The following is a 22422-nucleotide window of genomic DNA, read 5'->3' on the forward strand; positions in this document are numbered from 1 at the left end:
CAAAGAGAGAGGAAATAGTCAGTGAAATGACAGAAGCAAAAGTCTTCTCCAAGATGGATGCCTCGCATAGTTTCTGGCAGTTGAAACTTGATGAAGAAAGTGCTAAGCTGTGCACTTTTAACACCCCGTTTGGTCGATACTCCTACCAGTGTCTGCCCTTTGGTATTAGCTCCACCCCAGAACAATGGAGCAAATCATCGAGGGCCTGGAGGGTGTGTGGGTGTACGTGGATGATCTGGTAGTATGGGGCTCCACTCAGGGGGAGCACGACACCAGACTGGAGAAAACACTTCAGAGAATACAGCAGTATGGACTCAAACTAAATAAAGACAAATGTCAGTTCAGTGTCAATGAAATCACATTCCTCGGAGACAAGATCTCTACGACATGGACATGAGAATGGAAGGGGCTGCTACACATTCTAGCAAGTGAACCCCTACTGAAGTTCTTCTGCCCTAAAAAGAGGACAAAAGTGTCCACAGATGCCTCTAAGAATGGATTAGGGGCTGTCCTTCTACAGGAAGATGAAGGAGAATGGTGACCAGTGATGTATGCGTCACGCTCCATGATGGCTACAGAGTGCCGGTACGCGCAAATCGAGAAGGAATGCCTTGGCTTGGCATTTGGGTGTGAATAATTTCATACCTACATCTATGGTCTTCCCAAGGTTATCCTAGAAATGGACCATAAGCCACTGCTAGGGATCGCAAAGAAGAATCTGTGTGACATGTCACCAGAGATACAACGCCTAATGATGAGACTTCAACGTTACGATTTTGAGCTAACATATGTGCCAGGGACACAAATGTTCATTGCAGACACACTATCCAGGGCTGCGCCTTACGCCACACAAAACAGTGAATCAGAAGAGGATGTGGCTCTTCATGTGGATATGGTCTACGCAGCATTGCCCGCCACACAGGAACAACTATCAGTAATAGTCACAGAGACATCAAAGGACCCAGTCCTGAGTAAAATAATGAGAAATCTTCAAGAGGGCTGGAAGAAAGGGTCATGTAAACAATATTATCACATTCAGTCTGAGCTCTCTGTGGTCAATGGACTACTGCTTAAGTGTGACAGGATAGTAGTGCCCACCTCTATGTGATGAGAAATGCTCAACAGGATACATGAAGGGCACCTGGGTGCAGAAAAGTCAAAAAGGAGAGCACGTGAGGCACTCTACTGGCCAAACATGAACTCTGATATTGACCAGTTGATCAGCGAGTGTGCTACATGTCAGGAGTATCACTACAAGCAAACAAAAGGGCCCTTCATTACCACAGAGCTCCCATCACAACCTTGGGAAAAGGTCGGAACTGATATATTTCACTATGAAGGAAAAGACTATTTATTAGTTATTGATTATTATTCCAATTATCCGGAGATGGCTCTCTTGTCCAGTACCACATCAAGAGCTGTGATAACTCACCTGAAGTCAATCTTTGCCAGGCAGGGCATCCCTCTAACCCTGGTCTCTGATAATGGCGCTCCCTATGCCAGTCATGAGTTTCAGTCATTTGCTTCAGAGTATGAGTTTAATCATGTAACCTCCAGTCTGCTCTATCCTCAGGCTAATGGAAAAGCGGAGAAGGGGGTACAGATTGTGAAAAGACTATTAAAGAAAGCAGCACACAGCAACACTGACCCATATCTGGCCCTGATGTCGTACAGGGCGGGCCTGCTAGCAAGTGACAAGTCTCCAGCTGAGCTTTTACTGGGTCAGAAAATCCGTACACGACTTTCCAATTATGTCACACCTGATCACAGAGATGAGGTGTGGGCAGACAAGGCTCGGAAACTACAACAGAAACAAAAAACACTTCATGACCGCACAGCCAGTACACTAGTGCCTCTACAGGAGAAGGATATAGTTCGCACTGAAGGGCCTGAGTCATGGCCTAAAAGAGCCACCGTTCTACAACAGGTCGCCCCCAGGTCATACAGTGTCATGACAGAGAACGGCAATGTGTTTCGCAGAAACAGGAGGCACCTACTTAAAACCACAGAGACCTTTCAGCCTCAGGAGGACAGAGAGGAAGACGAGATGAGGGAAATGCCACAAAGTGACTAAGGACACAGTAGTGATAATGTGACAAGGGACCTGTGTGGTACAGACATGAACTTAAGGGATACAACTGGGGTGGTTCAGCAAACACCCGTTCAGCCACGCAGGTCACAGCGCACCAGAAAGCCTGTAGTTAAACTTGACCTGTAGACAGGGATTGATAAGACTGTAAACAGTTAATGGACTCCTGGGTGTGGGTAAGGTTTATACCTACCTGCAATTAGTTCAACAGTGTAGTTACACTGACTGTTTCTATATGATTTTAACAAGTGTTCGATGTGTTATGTTATGTTATGTTGTTACTGTGTTATGTCTTCATTGAAGGGGGAAGATGTACAGATAACCGTAGCTGTCGTAAAGACAGCGGGGTTTGATTGACAGCTGGTTGACAGCTGACGTCATATCCGGGGGCGGGATCTGATGCCATCTTGGCCATGCTTGCAGTACTGTACTAGGAGGCACAGAGTCAGGACTGAATAAATGGCACTCCACTACAACTGCTTGGGAGACTCGTAATTACGTTATTAAGATAACATTACACCTGGGATGGAGATTAATATTCTGTATAAATATTGTATAAATCAGCTTTGTATATAACAAATATTATGTAAGACTATCTGATTTCTCCATGATAAAAGGAGACTAATTGATGTCCTGTAGCCGACGGTTCCATTGTTTGGCCTTTTCTTACTCTAATTGATATCACTTCTCACCTAGTTTGCCTTGTACCACATCAAACCCCAAAACTGTTCTGTTTGAGTACATGGCTTCTGGAGTGTCTCACTCATCTGAACTTCCTTTGAACCACCCCTTTATAGAACTAACTTGCATAAGATTTGAAATCTGTTATTTTCTATATCATTTAACCCTTTTTGGATCTGATTTAGTAAAAACTCCTCCTCACATACTGCATGTGATAGCCTTTGAAATGTTCTGATCTTTGTAATTGTCATTGCTGATTTTGATGGTCTCTTTGATTTAATCTCTTGTTATTAGCATACTTTGCACTATTTCTTTATTCAGGATAATTGTTTCAAACATCACCAGGCCCCACCAGTAACCATCTGATTCCGCCGTCACATCTTCATGCATTACCCGCCCTCACTAGAGATAGTTTCACCACCATGACCATTCCCCATACTGAGGCTCTCTGATTCCCATTTATAGACTCAGTGTAAATGGTCCTGGAATTGGTGTTTCAGTGTACTCTTTTTGATGGGGTGTTTAAACAAATTGACTGTAAATTAATAACACTTTAAATAAAACTTAACAAATCAAATTAAAATTTGGTTCTCCGAATTGATGATGCACTCCAGTCCCCGCGGCGCCCACCGGTCGCGGAATGCTTCAAGCGTGCCGGCGGACATCGCGTGCTCCATCTCCAGGGCCACCCAGGCACAAACATGGCCAATGTTTCAGTGTAAGTAGTTCACACACAGAGTGAGTTCCCAAGGCCCCGCCCTCACACAGTGCAGGTCCCCGTGTCTGGCCAACTGGGTTAGGTTATAAAGAGACTGCGCGCTGTTCCTCCTCCCACTGCCTGTGGAATGGTGCAGAAATTTAAAGGGACAGGGACTCCCCTTTCTCTGCACATTTATATTTAAAGGGACAGTCTCATTTATCTTGGAGTGCCAGCAGACTTCACTAAGAGAGTTCCCATTAACAGTTGCTCCCTTCTGTACAGTGATTGTAAAGCTGTCTATTTCAGTGACTTGAGCCTTTCTACAATGTCTCACTGTTTTGTGACGATCCATTTAACTTGCTTGGTTAATTTTCAAAGATTTCAGAATTTTGCAGTGTGACAAAGCTTTCCTTTAAAGATGGAATAGCATTTGTTTTTAAATATTCTGTTCTAACCCAAACCCCAACCCCCTCACTTCAAAACACTCCGCACTACTGACTGGGAAGGCAACCAAGTTCTATCCTTAATCTGGTCTGTTAGTTTCTCTCAACCATGGCAGCAGTTCAGGGGTTATAATTGGCCTCAGTACCACTGGGCTAAGTGTAAAAATCAGCCAGTGCTCCTGCACTTGCTGCTGATCGAGTGACCTCAACTGGGAAGTGTATGAATGTTAATTGAGGGCAGGATTGGACTCGGCTGTGATGCCTTCCACAGCGGAAATCCTACTGAGAATCACTGAATCGGCTGATGGTGAGGCACTAGAGGTTAACTAATGCCTGTGGAATTGCACCCAGCCAGATTCAGAAACCTTTGGAGAAAAGGGGAGAAACAAAATCCCAGATTGTGCAATGAATGTTGTTTTTAGACAGTAAGGATGGAGGGAGAGTATGTAGAATGGGGAATTTGCAGTTTAGGAGGGACAAGAGACGGAATGTTCTATAGAATCTAGAATTGTCTGTTCTGAATTTCTATCCTGTATTTAAAGTAACAATGTGTGTAACCACCATTTGCAGGGTATTAGAAGGGGAGGATCTGCAGTTGGGAAACTCAAACCAAACATTGTGTCAAGATCCGACAGAGTCATTCGATTCATCAGGACCTGAATATCATTGGCCTTTGGATATAAAAGGGTAGAACACAAATCACAGCGGGGAGAAACAGGACACGTGTTCTGTGGGTGGATCCACCTTTAGTAAATCATCTAACTTGTGAGAATTGTGCACCCACCCAAATCAACGGTGTAAATGTGGGGACTGTAGGATCACATTCAGTTGCTCGTCTGTGGTGGAAGCTCATGAATACAATCACACTGGGGAGAGGTCGTTCACCAGCTGAGTGTGGAAAGAGATTCACTCAGTCATCTCACCAACTGAGAAACTCGCTTGTTCGCAATGGGGAGAATCCGTTCATTGCTCTGTATGTGGAAAGGGATTCAATCGACCATCCCATTTACTGACACATCAGCACAGTCACACTGGAGAGAGACCGTTTAGATACTTCACGTGTGGGAAGGGATTCACTCGAAGGTTCCAACTGTTGACACTCCAGATTGTCCACATTGAGAACAGTTGCTGTAAATACTCTGACTGTGAGAAAAGCTTTCAAAGTTCAAAGCAGCTGATGCACGATCAGCGCATTGATACTGGAGAGAGGTTGTTTCAATATCCTGTGTGTGGGAAGAAATTCACCTCACCTGCTGAGACTCCAGTGAGTTCACATGTGACTGCAGGGGTTTGGATTCTGTTATTAATCACATCCAGGACTGAACCATGGCAGAGTGCCCGTTAACTTGGGTTTCTGTGAATTATTGATGAATTTTCTCTCAGTGGGATCACAGGCAATCTCCTTTCACTAATTGGTGCTTTCAATGGCGGGTTGATCCCCAGCATGCCCTGCGGGGCATAATGAGCTAGAGGAGCCCAGTGCGCAGTCGCAGTGACTGCCTGGATTTGGAGCATGCGCAGTATCACTGTCATCAGGGTCGCGGGAGAGCTGGAAGTGGATAGAAGAGAGGCAGTTTTGCGCGGATTACGAAACAGCGGGGTGCAGGGAGGTAACGCACCCGGCGGGAGGGCTTCATAAACACCTGGTGTAGGCCACAAACCCCGAATAATAAACTGCAGGTTCCACGTTTGCAGCTCCGGGGCTTTTTCCCATTAACAGGCTCGGGTTAACAAACGCCATCTTTGTAAAGGAAAGCAGTGCGTTTGTGGGTCACAATTGTTTCATCGTTTGGTAGAGCGCGTGCGCAGCCATCTTTGTAAAGGAAATAATATTGGGCGGGGCTTCGGGATCCCAGTGAGTGAGCTGACCCCAGCCAGAGTCAGCAGGTTCAGGGGCGGAGAGAGAGGGAAACCAGTGAGTGCAGAACTGAACCCAGCCAGAGTCAGCACCTCCAGGGGAGGAGAACCAGTGAGTGTAGAACTGAACCCAGCCAGAGTCAGCACCTTCCGGGGAGGAGAGGAAGGGGAACCAGTGAGTGTAGATCTGAACCCAGCCAGAGTCAGCACCTTCAAGGGAGGAGAGAGAGGGGAAACAGTGAGTGTAGATCTGAACCCAGCCAGAGTCAGCACCTTCAGGGAGGCGAACCAGTGAGTGTAGAACTGAACCCAGCCAGAGTCAGCACCTGCAGGGGAGGAGAGAGAGGGGAACCAGTGAGTGTAGAACTGAACCCAGCCAGAGTCAGCACCTTCAGGGGAGGAGAACCAGTGAGTGCAGAACTGAACCCAGCCAGAGTCAGCACCTTCAGGGGAGCAGAACCAGTGAGTGTAGAACTGAACCCAGCCAGATTCAGCACCTTCCGGGGAGGAGAGGGAGGGGAACCAGTGAGTGTAGATCTGAACCCAGCCAGAGTCAGCACCTTCAGGGGAGGAGAGAGAGGGGAACCAGTGAGTGTAGATCTGAACCCAGCCAGAGTCAGCACCTTCAGGGAGGTGAACCAGTGAGTGTAGAACTGAACCCAGCCAGAGTCAGCACCTTCAGGGGAGGAGAGAGAGGGGAACCAGTGAGTGTAGAACTGAACCCAGCCAGAGTCAGCACCTTCAGGGGAGGAGAACCAGTGTGTGTAGATCTGAACCCAGCCAGAGTCAGCACCTTCAGGGGAGCAGAACCAGTGAGTGCAGAACTGAACCCAGCCAGAGTCAGCACCTTCAGTGGAGCAGAACCAGTGAGTGTAGAACTGAACCCAGCCAGAGTCAGCACCTTCAGGAGAGGGAGGGGAACCAGTGAGTGTGGAACTGAACCCAGCCAGAGTTGGGAGCGGAGGGAAAACTGTCTTGAGACATGCGATGTGTTTGGATTTTAGCACAGGGAGAGGGACAATGTGTGGGATGGGGATTTACAGCTTTGGAGGAACAAGAGAGGAAATAATGTTTCATAGAAACTAGAATTGTCTTGTCTAAATTTCTGTCCGGTACTTCAAGTGTTGAGTTTTGTAAACTCCTTTTACAGGGTATTAGAAGGAGAGGATTTGCAGATGGGAAACTCAAAACAAACATCACATCAAGATCTGACAGAGTCACTCGATTTATCAGGACCTGAATATCATCAGCCTTTGAAAGTGGAAGGAGAAATGTTTGTCTGCTCTGTCTGTGGGAAGAGATTTCAAACATCAGTGTGATTGGAAAAGCACTGAGACACACACACCTGAGTGAGAGTGTTCCAGTGCAGTGCCTGTGGAAAGAGCTTTAACCAGTTACACAGCCTGAAAACACATCGCACCATTCACAGCAGGGAGAAACAGTACACGTGTTCTGTGTGTGACGAGGCTTCAACTGATCATCCAACCTGGAGAGTCACAAGGACACCAGCACCACGGAGAAACTGTGGAAATGTGTGGACTGTGGAATGGGATTCAATTCTCCGTCTCAGCTGGATATTCATCATCGCACTCACACTGGGGAGAGACCGTTCACCTGCTCCATGTGTGGGAAGGGAGTCACTTGGTCATTCGACCTGATGAGACACCAGCGAGTTCACACCGGGGAGAGACCGTTCACCTGCTCTGAGTGCGGGATGGGATTCACTCAGTCATCCAACCTTCTGACTCACCAGCGTGTTCACACAGGGGAGAGACCGTTCACCTGCTCCATGTGTGGGAAGGGATTCGCTCAGTCATCCAACCTGCTGAAACACCAGCGAGTTCACACTAGGGAGAGGCCCTTCACCTGCTTCGTGTGTGGGAAGGGATTCACTCGGTCATGCGACCTGCTGACACACCAGCGAGTTCACACTGGGGAGAGACCGTTCACCTGCTCCATGTGTGGCAAGGGATTCACTCAGTCATCCCATCTTGTAACTCATCATCGAGTTCACACTGGGGAGAGGCCCTTCACCTGCTCCGTGAGTGGGAAGGGATTCACTCGGTCATCCCACCTGCTGGCACACCAGGAAGTTCACAAGTGACTGCAGGGGTTGGATTCTGATGTTATTGCTGTTGTTAATCACATCCTGATTGAATCATGACCATTCTGACAGTTGAGGTTTTTTTCTAACGAAGTTAATAACCTCTATAATTGGGCTGGAGTTCGATATTTTGATATTTCAAAGAATACAGTGTGTCGATATTTGATGTCTCCAATATAACAGGAGACTAATTGATGTCCGGTTACTGAATACTCCATTCTTGGGCCTTTTCTCCTTTTTAACTTGAGACTTCAGTTCTCATACCTTTGGTTACTCTCATGGAAAAGTCCCAGCTCCCCATATCTTCCAGAGAGCCTCTCCTAGCCTTGGTATCCAAGGAAGGTCTCGGTAACACACCCGGGATCACTAAACACAAAACCCAATCTGTAAATCACTTTCAGCTACTGGACTTAGTGTGTGTCCCACAGCATCTCTCTCACCTACAATGTGTGAATAGAGTGTCATGCCTGCAAAACTGCTTTCAATTTAAATTTGAATCTACTCAGCAAGTGTATTTAAAAGAAAAATAAGTACAAGTAAACAGATCACATCAAATAATTGGCAAAGATTTAGAGTCAACAAGATGAACAAGTGAAAACACCATGGCCCAATACCCCAGCTCTATTTTCACTGGAGAAAGTCTGTTATCTAACTCCACGAGTGGACAGAATAGAGAAAGATCCCAACTCCAAGAAAATCTAGAATCTGTTGTAAATATCTTTCAAATACTGGCTGGTACAATCTGTCGGTTTCCTTTCAATTGAAGTAAATAGAAATTGAGAGGGCTTGGAGAGTAGGGGTGAAAGAGGAGTTGGGGTGAGGGGGTTGGAGAGTAGGGGTGAAAGAGGAGCTGGGGTGAGGAGGGTGGAGAGTAGGGGTGAAAGAGGAGTTGGGCTGAGGGGGTTGGAGAGTAGGGTGAAAGAGGAGTTTGGGTGAGGGGGGTTCGAGAGTAGGGGTGAAACAGGAGTTGGGGTGAAACAGGAGTTGGGGTGAAACAGGAGTTGGGGTGAGGGGCTGGAGAGTAGGGGTGAAAGGAGTTGGGGTGAAAGAGGAGTTGGGGTGAAAGAGGAGTTGGGATGAGGGTTGGAGAGTAGGAGTGAAAGGGGAGTTGGGGTGAGGGGGGTTGGAGAGTAGGGGCGAAAGTTGAGTTGGGGTGTGGGGGGTTGGAGAGTAGGGGTGAAAGAGGAGATGGGTGTGAGGGGCGTTGGAGAGTAGGGGTGAAAGAGGAGTTGGGGTGAGGAGGGTTCGAGAGTCAGGGTGAAAGAGGAGTTGGGATGTGGGGTTTGGAGAGTAGGGGTGAGAGGAGTTGGGGTGAGTGTGGGTTGGGGAGTAAGGGTGAAAGGGGAGTTGGGATGAGGGGGGTTGGAGAGTAGGGGTGAAAGAGGAGTTGGGGTGAGTGTGGGTTGGGGAGTAAGGGTGAAACCGGAGTTGGGATGAGGGGGATTGGAGAGTAGGGGTGAAAGAGGAGTTGGGATGAGGGGGGTTGGAGAGTTGGGGTGGGGGGTTGGAGAGTTGGGGTGAAAGTTGGGGTGAGGGGAATTGGAGAGTAGGAGTGAAGGAGGAGTTGGGGTGAGAAGGAATGGAGAGTAGGGTTGAAAGGAGTTGGGGTGAGGGTATTGGGGAGTTGGGGTGAGGGGGGTTTGAGTGTCAGGGTGAAAGGAGTTGGGATGTGGGGGTTGGAGAGTAGGGGTGAAAGAGGAGTTGGGGTGAGGGGGTTGGAGAATAGGGGTGAAAGAGGAGTTGGGGTGAGGTGGTTGGAGAGTAGGGGTGAAAGAGGAGTTGGGGTGAGGGGTTTGGCGAGCAGGGGTGAAAGAGGAGTTGGGGTGAGGGGGTTGGAGAGTAGGAGTGAATGAGTAGTTGGGATGAGGGGGTTGGGGAGTAGGGGTGAAGGAGGAGTTGGGATGAGGGCGGTTGGAGAGTAGGGGCGAAAGGGGAGTTGGTGTGAGGGTTGTTGGAGAGTTGGGGGGAAAGAGGAGTTGGGATGAGGGGGTTGGAGAGTAGGGGTGAAAGAGGAGTTGGGGTGAGGGGCTTGGCGAGCAGGGGTGAAAGAGGAGTTGGGGTGAGGGGGTTGGAGAGTAGGGTTGAAAGAGGAGTTGGGGTGAGGGGATTGGAGAGTAGGAGTGAATGAGTAGTTGGGATGAGGGGGTTGGGGAGTAGGGGTGAAAGAGGAGTTGGGATGAGGGCGGTTGGAGAGTAGGGGTGAAAGGGGAGTTGGGGTCAGGTGGGTTGGAGTGTAGGGGTGAAAGGGGAGTTGGGGTGAGGTGGTTGGAGAGTAGGGGTGCAAGAGGAGTTGGGGTGAGGTGGTTGGAGAGTAGGGGTGAAAGGAGAAGAGGTCAGGGGGGTGGAGAGTAGGGGTGAAAGGAATTGGGGTGAGGGTATTGGGGAGTAGGGGTGGAAGAGGAGTTGGGCTGAGGGGGTTGGAGAGTAGGGGTGAAAGAAGAGTTGGGGTGAGGGTATTGGGGAGTGGGGTGGAAGAGGAGTTGGGCTGGAGAGTTGGGGTTAGGGGGCTGGAGAGTTGGGGTGAGCTGGGTTGGAGAGTAGTGTTGAAAGTTGAGTTTGGGTGTGGGGGGTTGGAGAGTAGGGGTGAAAGAGGAGATGGGTTGAGGGGATTTGGAGAGTAGAGGTGGAAGGAGTTGGGGTGAGGGGGGTTCGAGAGTAGGGGTGGAAGGAGTTGGGATGAGGGGGGTTGGAGAGTAGGGGTGAAAGAGGAGTTGGGGTGAGGGGTGTTGGAGAGTAGGAGTGAAGGAGGAGTTGCGGTGAAGGGGGGTGGAGAGTGGGGGTGAAAGAATTTGGGGTGAGTTTGGGTTGGAGAGTACGGGTGAAAGGGAAGTTGGGTTGAGTGGCGTTGGAGAGTAGGGGTGAAAGAGGACTTGGGGTGAGGGTATTGGGGAGTTGGGGAGGAAGAGGATTTGTGCTGGGGGGTAGAAGATTTGGGGTGAGGGGTGTTGGAGAGTTGGAGTGAGGGGGCTTGGAGAGTAGGGGTGAGGGAGGTTCGAGAGTCAGGGTGAAAGAGGAGTTGGAATGTGGGATTTGGAGTGTAGGGGTGAAAGAGGAGTTGCGGTCAGGGGTGTTGGAGAGTTGGGGTGAGGGGGGTTGGAGAGTAGGGGTGAGGGGGGTTCGAGTGTCAGGGTGAAAGAGTTGTTGGGATGTGGGGTTTGGAGAGTAGGGGTGAAAGAGGAGTTGGGGTCAGGGGGGTTGGAGAGTACAGGTGAAAGAGGAGTTGGGGTGAGGTGGGTTGGAGAGCAGGGGTGAAAGAGGAGTTGGGGTGAGGTGGTTGAGAGTACGGGTGCAAGAGGAGTTGGGGTGAGGGTGTTGGAGATTAGGGGTGAAAGAGGAGTTGTGGTGTGGTGGTTGGAGAGTAGGGGTGCAAGTGGATTTGGGGTGAGGGGGTTTGGAGAGTAGGGGTGAAAGAGGAGTTGGGGTGCAAGAGGAGTTGGGGTGAGGGGGTTGGAGAGTAGGGGTGAAAGAGGAGTTGGGGTGAGGGGGTTTGGAGAGTAGGGGTGAAAGAGGAGTTGGGGTGAGGGGTTTGGAGAGTTGGAGTGAATGAGGAGTTGGGATGAGGGGGTTGGGGAGTAGGGATGAAAGAGGAGTTGGGATGAGGGGGTTGGAGAGTAGGGGTGAAAGGAGTTGGGATGAGTGCGGTTGGAGAGTAGGGGTGAAAGAGGAGTTGGGCTGAGGGGTTTGGAGAGTAGGAGTGAATGAGGAGTTGGGTTGAGGGGGTTGGGGAGTAGGGGTGAAAGAGGAGTTGGGATGAGGGGGGGTGGAGAGTAGATGTGAAAGGAGTTGTGAAGAGGGGCGTTGGAGAGTAGGGATGAAAGAGGAGTTGGGGTGAGGGGTTTGGAGAGTAGGAGTGAATGAGGAGTTGGGATGAGGGGGTTGGGGAGTAGGGGTGAAGAAGAAGTTGGGATGAGGGGGACTGGAGAGTAGGGGTGAAAGGATTTGGGATGAGGGGGGTTGGAGAGTAAGGGTGAAAGAGGAGTTGGTGTGAGGTGGGTTGGAGAGTAGGGGGGATGGAGGAGTTGGGGTGAGGGGGATTGGAGAGTAGGGGTGAAAAAGGAGTTGGGCTGAGGGGCGTTGGAGAGTTGGGGTGAGCGGGGTTGGAGAGTAGTGTTGAAAGTTGAGTTTGGGTGTTGGGGGTTGGAGAGTAGGGGTGAAAGAGGAGATGGGTTGAGGGGATTTGGAGAGTAGGGGTGGAAGGAGTTGGGGTGAGGGGGGTTCGAGAGTAGGGGTGGAAGGAGTTGGGATGAGGGGGGTTGGAGAGTAGGGGTGAAAGAGGAGTTGGGGTGAGGGGTGTTGGAGAGTAGGAGTGAAGGAGGAGTTGCGGTGAAGGGGGATGGAGAGTGGGGGTGAAAGAATTTGGGGTGAGTTTGGGTTGGAGAGCACAGGTGAAAGGGAAGTTGGGTTGAGTGGCGTTGGAGAGTAGGGGTGAAAGAGGACTTGGGGTGAGGGTATTGGGGAGTTGGGGTGGAAGAGGATTTGTGCTGGGGGGTAGAAGATTTGGGGTGAGGGGGCTTGGAGAGTTGGGGTGAGGGGGGTTGGAGAGTAGGGGTGAGGGGGGTTCGAGAGTCAGGGTGAAAGAGGAGTTGGAATGTGGGGTTTGGAGTGTAGGGTTGAAAGAGGAGTTGCGGTCAGGGGTGTTGGAGAGTTGGGGTGAGGGGGGTTGGAGAGTAGGGGTGAGAGGGGTTCGAGTGTCAGGGTGAAAGAGGAGTTGGGATGTGGGGTTTGGAGAGTAGGGGTGAAAGAGGAGTTGGGGTCAGGGGGGTTGGAGAGTACAGGTGAAAGAGGAGTTGGGGTGAGGTGGGTTGGAGAGCAGGGGTGAAAGAGGAGTTGGGGTGAGGTGGTTGAGAGTACGGGTGCAAGAGGAGTTGGGGTGAGGGTGTTGGAGATTAGGGGTGAAAGAGGAGATGTGGTGTAGTGGTTGGAGAGTAGGGGTGCAAGAGGATTTGGGGTGAGGGGGTTGCAGAGTAGGGGTGAAAGAGGAGTTGGGGTGAGGGGGTTTGGAGAGTAGGGGTGAAAGAGGAGTTGGGGTGCAAGAGGAGTTGCGGTGAGGGGGTTGGAGAGTAGGGGTGAAAGAGGAGTTGGGGTGAGGGGGTTTGGAGAGTAGGGGTGCAAGAGGAGTTGGGGTGAGGGTGTTGGAGAGTACAGGTGAAAGAGGAGTTGGGGTGCAAGAGGAGTTGGGGTGAGGGGGTTGGAGAGTACAGGTGAAAGAGGAGTTGGGGTGAGGTGAGTTGGAGAGCAGGGGTGAAAAAGGAGTTGGGGTGAGGTGGTTGAGAGTACGGGTGCAAGAGGATTTGGGGTGAGGGTGTTGGAGATTAGGGGTGAAAGAGGAGTTGTGATGTGGTGGTTGGAGAGTAGGGGTGCAAGAGGATTTGGGGTGAGGGGGTTGGAGAGTAGGGGTGAAAGAGGAGTTGGGGTGAGGGGGTTAGGAGAGTAGGGGTGAAAGAGGAGTTGGGGTGCAAGAGGAGTTGGGGTGAGGGGGTTGGAGAGTAGGGGTGAAAGAGGAGTTGGGGTGAGGGGGTTTGGAGACTAGGGGTGAAAGAGCAGTTGGGGTGAGGGGTTTGGAGAGTAGGAGTGAATGAGGAGTTGGGATGAGGGGGTTGGGGAGTAGGGATGAAAGAGAAGTTGGGATGAGGGGGTTGGAGAGTAGGGGTGAAAGGAGTTGGGATGAGGGCGGTTGGAGAGTAGGGGTGAAAGAGGAGTTGGGCTGAGGGGTTTGGAGAGTAGGAGTGAATGAGGAGTTGGGTTGAGGGGGCTGGGGTGTAGGGGTGAAAGAGGAGTTGGGATGAGGGGTTGGGGAGTAGGGGTGAAAGAGGAGTTGGCATGAGGGGGACCTGAGAGTAGGGGTGAAAGGATTTGGGATGAGGGGGTTGGAGAGTAGGTGTGAAAGAGGAGTTGGGGTGAGGGTGGTTGGAGAGTAAGGGTGAAAGGGGAGTTGGTGTGAGGTGGGTTGGAGAGTAGGGGGGAAGGCGGAGTTGGGGTGAGGGGGCTTGGAGAGTAGAGGTGATAAAGGAGTTGGGCTGAGGGGCGTTGGAGAGTTGGGGTGAGGGGGGTTGGAGAAAAGGTGTGAAAGTTGAGTTGGGGTGTTGGGGGGTTGGAGAGTAGGTCTGAAAGAGGGGATGGGGTGAGGGGGGTGGGAGAGTAGGGGTGGAAGGAGTTGGTGTGAGGTGGGTTGGAGAGTAGGGGTGAAAGAGGAGTTGGGATGTGGTGTTTGGAGAGTAGGGGTGAGAGGAGTTGGGTTGTGTGTGGGTTGGAGAGTAGGGGTGAAAGGGGAGTTGGGGTGAAGGGGTTGGAGAGTATGGGTGAAAGAGGAGTTGGGGTGAGGGGGTTGGAGAGTAGTGGTGAAAGAGGAGATGGGGTGAGGGGGTTGGAGAGTAGGGGTGAAAGAGGGGTTGGGGTCAGGGGGTTGGAGAGTAGGGGTGAAAGAGGAGTTCGGGTGAGGGGGTTAGAGAGTAGGGGTGAAAGAGGAGTTGGGGTGAGGGGGTTGGAGAGTAGTGGTGAAAGAGGAGTTGGGGTGAGCGGGTTGGAGAGTAGTGGTGAAAGAGGAGTTGGGGTGAGGGGGTTGGAGAGTAGTGGTGAAAGAGGAGTTGGGGTCAGGGGGTTGGTGAGTAGGGGTGAAAGAGGAGTTGGGGTGAGGGGGTTGGAGATTAGGGGTGAAAGAGGAGTTGGGGTCAGGCGGTTGGAGAGTAGGGGTGAAAGAGGAGTTGGGGTGAGGGGGTTGGAGAGTAGTGGTGAAAGAGGAGTTGGGGTGAGGTGGTTGGAGAGTATGGGTGAAAGAGAGGTTGGGGTCAGGGGGTTGGAGAGTAGGGGTGAAAGAGGAGTTGGGGTCAGGGGGTTGGTGAGTAGGGGTGAAAGAGGATTTGGGGTGAGGGGGTTGGCGAGTAGTGGTGAAAGAGGAGTTGGGGTGAGGGGGTTGGAGAGTAGTGGTAAAAGAGGGGTTGGGGTGAGGTGGATTGGAGAGTAGGGGTGAAAGAGGAGTTGGGGTGAGGGGGTTGGAGAGTAGGGGAAAAGAGGAGTTGGGGTGAGCGGGTTGGAGAGTAGGGGTGAAAGAGGAGTTGGGGTGAGGTGGGTTGGAGAGTAGGTGTGAAAGAGGAGTTGGGGTGAGGGGTTTTGGAGAGTAAGGGGGAAAGAGGAGTTGGGGTGACTGGGGATGGAGAGTTGGTGTGAGGGGGATTGGAGAGTAGGGGTGAAACGGCAGTTGGGGTGAGGTGGTTGGGGGGTAGGTGTGAAAGAGGAGTTTAGCTGAGGGGGTTGGTGAGTAGTGGTGCAAGAGGAGTTGAGTTGAGGTGGTTGGATGGTAGGGGTGCAAGAGGAGTTGGGTTGAGGGTGTTGGTGATTAGGGGTGAAAGAGGAGTTGGGGTGAGGGGGTTGGAGAGTAGGGGTGATAGAGGAGTTGGGTTGAGGTGGTGTTGGACAGTACGGGTGAAAGAGGAGTTGGGGTGAGGTGAGTTGGAGAGCAGGGGTGAAAAAGGAGTTGGGGTCAGGCGGTTGGAGAGTAGGGGTGAAAGAGGAGTTGGGGTGAGGGGGTTGGAGAGTAGTGGTGAAAGAGGAGTTGGGGTGAGGTGGTTGGAGAGTATGGGTGAAAGAGAGGTTGGGGTCAGGGGGTTGGAGAGTAGGGGTGAAAGAGGAGTTGGGGTGAGGGGGTTGGTGAGTAGGGGTGAAAGAGGATTTGGGGTGAGGGGGTTGGCGAGTAGTGGTGAAGGAGGAGTTGGGGTGAGGGGGTTGGAGAGTCGTGGTAAAAGAGGGGTTGGGGTGAGGTGGATTGGAGAGTAGGGGTGAAAGAGGAGTTGGGGTGAGGGTGTTGGAGATTAGGGGTGAAAGAGGAGTTGTGATGTGGTGGTTGGAGAGTAGGGGTGCAAGAGGATTTGGGGTGAGGGGGTTGGAGAGTAGGGGTGAAAGAAGAGTTGGGGGTGAGGGGGTTAGGAGAGTAGGGGTGAAAGAGGAGTTGGGGTGCAAGAGGAGTTGGGGTGAGGGGGTTGGAGAGTAGGGGTGAAAGAGGAGTTGGGGTGAGGGGGTTTGGAGAGTAGGGGTGAAAGAGCAGTTGGGGTGAGGGGTTTGGAGAGTAGGAGTGAATGAGGAGTTGGGATGAGGGGGTTGGGGAGTAGGGATGAAAGAGGAGTTGGGATGAGGGGGTTGGAGAGTAGGGGTGAAAGGAGTTGGGATGAGGGCGGTTGGAGAGTAGGGGTGAAAGAGGAGTTGGGGTGAGGGGTGTTGGAGAGTAGGGGTGAAAGGAGTTGGGGTGAAGGTTGGAGAGTAGGGGTGAAAGAGGAGTTGGGGTGAAGTGGGTTGGAGAGTAGAGGTGAAAGAGGAGTTGGGGTGAGGTGGGTTGGAGAGTAGGGGTGAAAGAGGAGTTGGCATGAGGGGGACTGGAGAGTAGGGGTGAAAGGATTTGGGATGAGGGGGTTGGAGAGTAGGTGTGAAAGCGAAGTTGGTGTGAGGGTGGTTGGAGAGTAAGGGTGAAAGGGGAGTTGGTGTGAAGTGGGTTGGAGAGTAGGGGGGAAGGAGGAGTTGGGCTGAGGGGTTTGGAGAGTAGGAGTGAATGAGGAGTTGGGTTGAGGGGGCTGGGGAGTAGGGGTGAAAGAGGAGTTGGGATGAGGGGTTGGGGAGTAGGGGTGAAAGAGGAGTTGGCATGAGAGGGACTGGAGAGTAGGGGTGAAAGGATTTGGGATGAGGGGGTTGGAGAGTAGGTGTGAAAGAGGAGTTGGGGTGAGGGTGGTTGGAGAGTAAGGGTGAAAGGGGAGTTGGTGTGAGGTGGGTTGGAGAGTAGGGGGGAAGGAGGAGTTGGGGTGAGGGGGATTGGAGAGTAGGGGTGATAAAGGAGTTGGGCTGAGGGGCGTTGGAGAGTTGGGGTGAGGGGGGTTGGAGAAAAGGTGTGAAAGTTGGGTTGGGGTATTGGGGGGTTGGAGAGTAGGTGTGAAAGAGGGGATGGGGTGAGGGGGGTGGGAGAGTAGGGTGGAAGGAGTTGGTGTGAGGTGGGTTGGAGAGTAGTGGTGAAGGAGGAGTTGGGATGTGGTGTTTGGAGAGTAGGGGTGAGAGGAGTTGGGTTGAGTGTGGGTTAGAGAGTAGGGGTGAAAGGGGAGTTGGGGTGAGGGGGTTGGAGAGTATGGGTGAAAGAGGAGTTGGGGTGAGGGGGTTGGAGAGTAGTGGTGAAAGAGGAGATGGGGTGAGGGGGTTGGAGAGTAGGGTTGAAAGAGGGGTTGGGGTCAGGGGGTTGGAGAGTAGGGGTGAAAGAGGAGTTCGGGTGAGGGGGTTAGAGAGTAGGGGTGAAAGAGGAGTTGGGGTGAGGGGGTTGGAGAGTAGTGGTGAAAGAGGAGTTGGGGTGAGGGGGTTGGAGAGTAGTGGTGAAAGAGGAGTTGGGGTGAGGGGGTTGGAGAGTAGTGGTGAAAGAGGAATTGGGGTCAGGGGGTTGGTGAGTAGGGGTGAAAGAGGAGTTGGGGTGAGGGGGTTGGAGATTAGGGGTGAAAGAGGAGTTGGGGTCAGGCGGTTGGAGAGTAGGGGTGAAAGAGGAGTTGGGGTGAGGGGGTTGGAGAGTAGTGGTGAAAGAGGAGTTGGGGTGAGGGGGTTGGAGAGTATGGGTGAAAGAGAGGTTGGGGTCACGGGGTTGGAGAGTAGGGGTGAAAGAGGAGTTGGGGTGAGGGGGTTGGAGAGTAGGGGTGAAAGAGGATTTGGGGTGAGGGGGTTGGCGAGTAGTGGTGAAGGAGGAGTTGGGGTGAGGGGGTTGGAGAGTAGTAAAAGAGGGGTTGGGGTGAGGTGGATTGGAGAGTAGGGGAAAAGAGGAGTTGGGGTGAGGGGGTTGGAGAGTAGGGGTGATAGAGGAGTTGGGTTGAGGTGGTGTTGGACAGTACGGGTGAAAGAGGAGTTGGGGTGAGGTGAGTTGGAGAGCAGGGGTGAAAAAGGAGTTGGGGTCAGGCGGTTGGAGAGTAGGGGTGAAAGAGGAGTTGGGGTGAGGGGGTTGGAGAGTAGTGGTGAAAGAGGAGTTGGGGTGAGGTGGTTGGAGAGTATGGGTGAAAGAGAGGTTGGGGTCAGGGGGTTGGAGAGTAGGGGTGAAAGAGGAGTTGGGGTGAGGGGGTTGGTGAGTAGGGGTGAAAGAGGATTTGGGGTGAGGGGGTTGGCGAGTAGTGGTGAAGGAGGAGTTGGGGTGAGGGGGTTGGAGAGTCGTGGTAAAAGAGGGGTTGGGGTGAGGTGGATTGGAGAGTAGGGGTGAAAGAGGAGTTGGGGTGAGGGTGTTGGAGATTAGGGGTGAAAGAGGAGTTGTGATGTGGTGGTTGGAGAGTAGGGGTGCAAGAGGATTTGGGGTGAGGGGGTTGGAGAGTAGGGGTGAAAGAAGAGTTGGGGTGAGGGGGTTAGGAGAGTAGGGGTGAAAGAGGAGTTGGGGTGCAAGAGGAGTTGGGGTGAGGGGGTTGGAGAGTAGGGGTGAAAGAGGAGTTGGGGTGAGGGGGTTTGGAGAGTAGGGGTGAAAGAGCAGTTGGGGTGAGGGGTTTGGAGAGTAGGAGTGAATGAGGAGTTGGGATGAGGGGGTTGGGGAGTAGGGATGAAAGAGGAGTTGGGATGAGGGGGTTGGAGAGTAGGGGTGAAAGGAGTTGGGATGAGGGCGGTTGGAGAGTAGGGGTGAAAGAGGAGTTGGGGTGAGGGGTGTTGGAGAGTAGGGGTGAAAGGAGTTGGGGTGAAGGTTGGAGAGTAGGGGTGAAAGAGGAGTTGGGGTGAAGTGGGTTGGAGAGTAGAGGTGAAAGAGGAGTTGGGGTGAGGTGGGTTGGAGAGTAGGGGTGAAAGAGGAGTTGGCATGAGGGGGACTGGAGAGTAGGGGTGAAAGGATTTGGGATGAGGGGGTTGGAGAGTAGGTGTGAAAGCGAAGTTGGTGTGAGGGTGGTTGGAGAGTAAGGGTGAAAGGGGAGTTGGTGTGAAGTGGGTTGGAGAGTAGGGGGGAAGGAGGAGTTGGGCTGAGGGGTTTGGAGAGTAGGAGTGAATGAGGAGTTGGGTTGAGGGGGCTGGGGAGTAGGGGTGAAAGAGGAGTTGGGATGAGGGGTTGGGGAGTAGGGGTGAAAGAGGAGTTGGCATGAGAGGGACTGGAGAGTAGGGGTGAAAGGATTTGGGATGAGGGGGTTGGAGAGTAGGTGTGAAAGAGGAGTTGGGGTGAGGGTGGTTGGAGAGTAAGGGTGAAAGGGGAGTTGGTGTGAGGTGGGTTGGAGAGTAGGGGGGAAGGAGGAGTTGGGGTGAGGGGGATTGGAGAGTAGGGGTGATAAAGGAGTTGGGCTGAGGGGCGTTGGAGAGTTGGGGTGAGGGGGGTTGGAGAAAAGGTGTGAAAGTTGGGTTGGGGTATTGGGGGGTTGGAGAGTAGGTGTGAAAGAGGGGATGGGGTGAGGGGGGTGGGAGAGTAGGGTGGAAGGAGTTGGTGTGAGGTGGGTTGGAGAGTAGTGGTGAAGGAGGAGTTGGGATGTGGTGTTTGGAGAGTAGGGGTGGGAGGAGTTGGGTTGAGTGTGGGTTAGAGAGTAGGGGTGAAAGGGGAGTTGGGGTGAGGGGGTTGGAGAGTATGGGTGAAAGAGGAGTTGGGGTGAGGGGGTTGGAGAGTAGTGGTGAAAGAGGAGATGGGGTGAGGGGGTTGGAGAGTAGGGTTGAAAGAGGGGTTGGGGTCAGGGGGTTGGAGAGTAGGGGTGAAAGAGGAGTTCGGGTGAGGGGGTTAGAGAGTAGGGGTGAAAGAGGAGTTGGGGTGAGGGGGTTGGAGAGTAGTGGTGAAAGAGGAGTTGGGGTGAGGGGGTTGGAGAGTAGTGGTGAAAGAGGAGTTGGGGTGAGGGGGTTGGAGAGTAGTGGTGAAAGAGGAATTGGGGTCAGGGGGTTGGTGAGTAGGGGTGAAAGAGGAGTTGGGGTGAGGGGGTTGGAGATTAGGGGTGAAAGAGGAGTTGGGGTCAGGCGGTTGGAGAGTAGGGGTGAAAGAGGAGTTGGGGTGAGGGGGTTGGAGAGTAGTGGTGAAAGAGGAGTTGGGGTGAGGGGGTTGGAGAGTATGGGTGAAAGAGAGGTTGGGGTCACGGGGTTGGAGAGTAGGGGTGAAAGAGGAGTTGGGGTGAGGGGGTTGGAGAGTAGGGGTGAAAGAGGATTTGGGGTGAGGGGGTTGGCGAGTAGTGGTGAAGGAGGAGTTGGGGTGAGGGGGTTGGAGAGTAGTAAAAGAGGGGTTGGGGTGAGGTGGATTGGAGAGTAGGGGAAAAGAGGAGTTGGGGTGAGCGGGTTGGAGAGTAGGGGTGAAAGAGGAGTTGGGGTGAGGTGGGTTGGAGAGTAGGTGTGAAAGAGGAGTTGGGGTGAGGGATTTTGGAGAGTAAGGGGGAAAGAGGAGTTGGGGTGACTGGGGATGGAGAGTTGGTGTGAGGGGGATTGGAGAGTAGGGGTGAAACGGCAGTTGGGGTGAGGTGGTTGGGGGGTAGGGGTGCAAGAGGAGTTGGGGTGAGGGTGTTCGTGATTAGGGGTGAAAGAGGAGTTGGGGTGAGGGGGTTGGAGAGTAGGGGTGATAGAGGAGTTGGGTTGAGGTGGGGTTGGAGAGTAGGAGTGAATGAGGAGTTGGGATGAGAGGGTTGGGGAGTAGGGGTGAAAAAGGAGTTGGGGTAAGGGGGGATGTAGAGTAGGGGTGAGAGTGGTTGGAGAGTAGGTGTGAAAGGAGTTGGGTGTGGGGGGTTGGAGAGTAGTGGTGAAAGAGGAGTTGGGGTGAGGGGTGTTGGAGTGTAGGGGTGAAAGAGGAGTTGGGGTGAGGGGGTTGGAGAGTAGGGGTGAAAGAGGAGTTAGGGTGAGGTGGGTTGGAGAGTAGGGGTGAAAAAGGAGTTGGGGTGAGGGGGTTGGAGAGTAGGGGTGAAAGGAGTTGGGGTGAGGTGGGTTTGGAGAGTAGGAGTGAAAGAGGAGTTGGCTTGAGGTGGGGTTGGACAGTAGGGGTGAAAGAGGAGTTGGGGTGAGGGGGTTGGAGAGTAGGGGTGAAAGAGTAGTTGGGGTGAGGGGGTTGGAGAGTAGGGATGAAAGAGGAGTTGGTGTGAGGGGGGGTTGGAGAGAAGGGGTTAAAGAGGAGTTGGGTGAGGGGGTTCAGAGCAAAGGGGTGCAAGAGGAGTTGAGGTGAGGTGCGTTGGAGAGTAGGGGTGAAAGAGGAGTTGGGGTGAATTGGGTTGGAGAGTAGAGGTGAAAGAGAAGTTGGGGTGAGGTGGGTTGGAGAGTAGGGGTGAAAGAGGAGTTGGGGTGAGGTGGTTTGGAGAGTAGAGGTGAAAGTGGAGTTGGGGTGAGGTGGGTTGGAGAGTAGAGGTGAAAGAGGAGTTGGGGTGAGGTGGTTTGGAGAGAAGAGGTGAAAGAGGAGTTGGGGTGAGGTGGGTTGGAGAGTAGGGGTGAAAGAGGAGTTCGGGTGAGGGGGTTAGAGAGTAGGGGTGAAAGAGGAGTTGGGGTGAGGGGGTTGGAGAGTAGTGGTGAAAGAGGAGTTGGGGTGAGGGGGTTGGAGAATAGTGGTGAAAGAGGAGTTGGGGTGAGGGGGTTGGAGAGTAGTGGTGAAAGAGGAATTGGGGTCAGGGGGTTGGTGAGTAGGGGTGAAAGAGGAGTTGGGGTGAGGGGGTTGGAGATTAGGGGTGAAAGAGGAGTTGGGGTGAGGGGGTTGGAGAGTAGTGGTGAAAGAGGAGTTGGGGTGAGGGGGTTGGAGAGTATGGGTGAAAGAGAGGTTGGGGTCACGGGGTTGGAGAGTAGGGGTGAAAGAGGAGTTGGGGTGAGGGGGTTGGAGAGTAGGGGTGAAAGAGGATTTGGGGTGAGGGGGTTGGCGAGTAGTGGTGAAGGAGGAGTTGGGGTGAGGGGGTTGGAGAGTAGTGGTAAAAGAGGGGTTGGGGTGAGGTGGATTGGAGAGTAGGGGAAAAGAGGAGTTGGGGTGAGCGGGTTGGAGAGTAGGGGTGAAAGAGGAGTTGGGGTGAGGTGGGTTGGAGAGTAGGTGTGAAAGAGGAGTTGGGGTGAGGGATTTTGGAGAGTAAGGGGGAAAGAGGAGTTGGGGTGACTGGGGATGGAGAGTTGGTGTGAGGGGGATTGGAGAGTAGGGGTGAAACGGCAGTTGGGGTGAGGTGGTTGGGGGGTAGGGGTGAAAGAGGAGTTTAGCTGAGGGGGTTGGTGAGTAGTGGTGCAAGAGGAGTTGAGTTGAGGTGGTTGGATAGTAGGGGTGCAAGAGGAGTTGGGGTGAGGGTGTTCGTGATTAGGGGTGAAAGAGGAGTTGGGGTGAGGGGGTTGGAGAGTAGGGGTGATAGAGGAGTTGGGTTGAGGTGGGGTTGGAGAGTAGGAGTGAATGAGGAGTTGGGATGAGAGGGTTGGGGAGTAGGGGTGAAAAAGGAGTTGGGGTAAGGGGGGATGTAGAGTAGGGGTGAGAGTGGTTGGAGAGTAGGTGTGAAAGGAGTTGGGTGTGGGGGGTTGGAGAGTAGTGGTGAAAGAGGAGTTGGGGTGAGGGGTGTTGGAGTGTAGGGGTGAAAGAGGAGTTGGGGTGAGGGGGTTGGAGAGTAGGGGTGAAAGAGGAGTTAGGGTGAGGTGGGTTGGAGAGTAGTGGTGAAAAAGGAGTTGGGGTGAG

General features: G+C 52.8%; 1 protein-coding gene across 4 annotated transcripts in view; it reads left to right on the forward strand.

The window, feature by feature from the left end:
- The first annotated feature begins 7263 nt into the window (after positions 1–7263).
- The window catches only part of LOC147119904 (uncharacterized), a 69637-nt gene continuing 54478 nt past the window's right edge, over positions 7264–22422 (forward strand). Inside the window, exon 1 of one of the 4 annotated variants that reach the window (XM_085985304.1) lies at positions 7264–7862. In XM_085985304.1, the coding sequence (XP_085841430.1) occupies positions 7317–7862 (546 nt within the window). In that variant the 5' untranslated portion in view covers positions 7264–7316. Of the gene's footprint in view, positions 7871–22422 lie in introns of all 4 variants that reach the window. The other 3 variants (XM_085985305.1, XM_085985303.1, XM_085985302.1) reach the window with 3 other exon arrangements.

Source organism: Somniosus microcephalus, chromosome 4, assembly GCF_052327205.1.
Source record: "Somniosus microcephalus isolate GS21.2 chromosome 4, FLI_Smic_1.0, whole genome shotgun sequence".
NCBI lineage: Eukaryota > Metazoa > Chordata > Chondrichthyes > Squaliformes > Somniosidae > Somniosus > Somniosus microcephalus.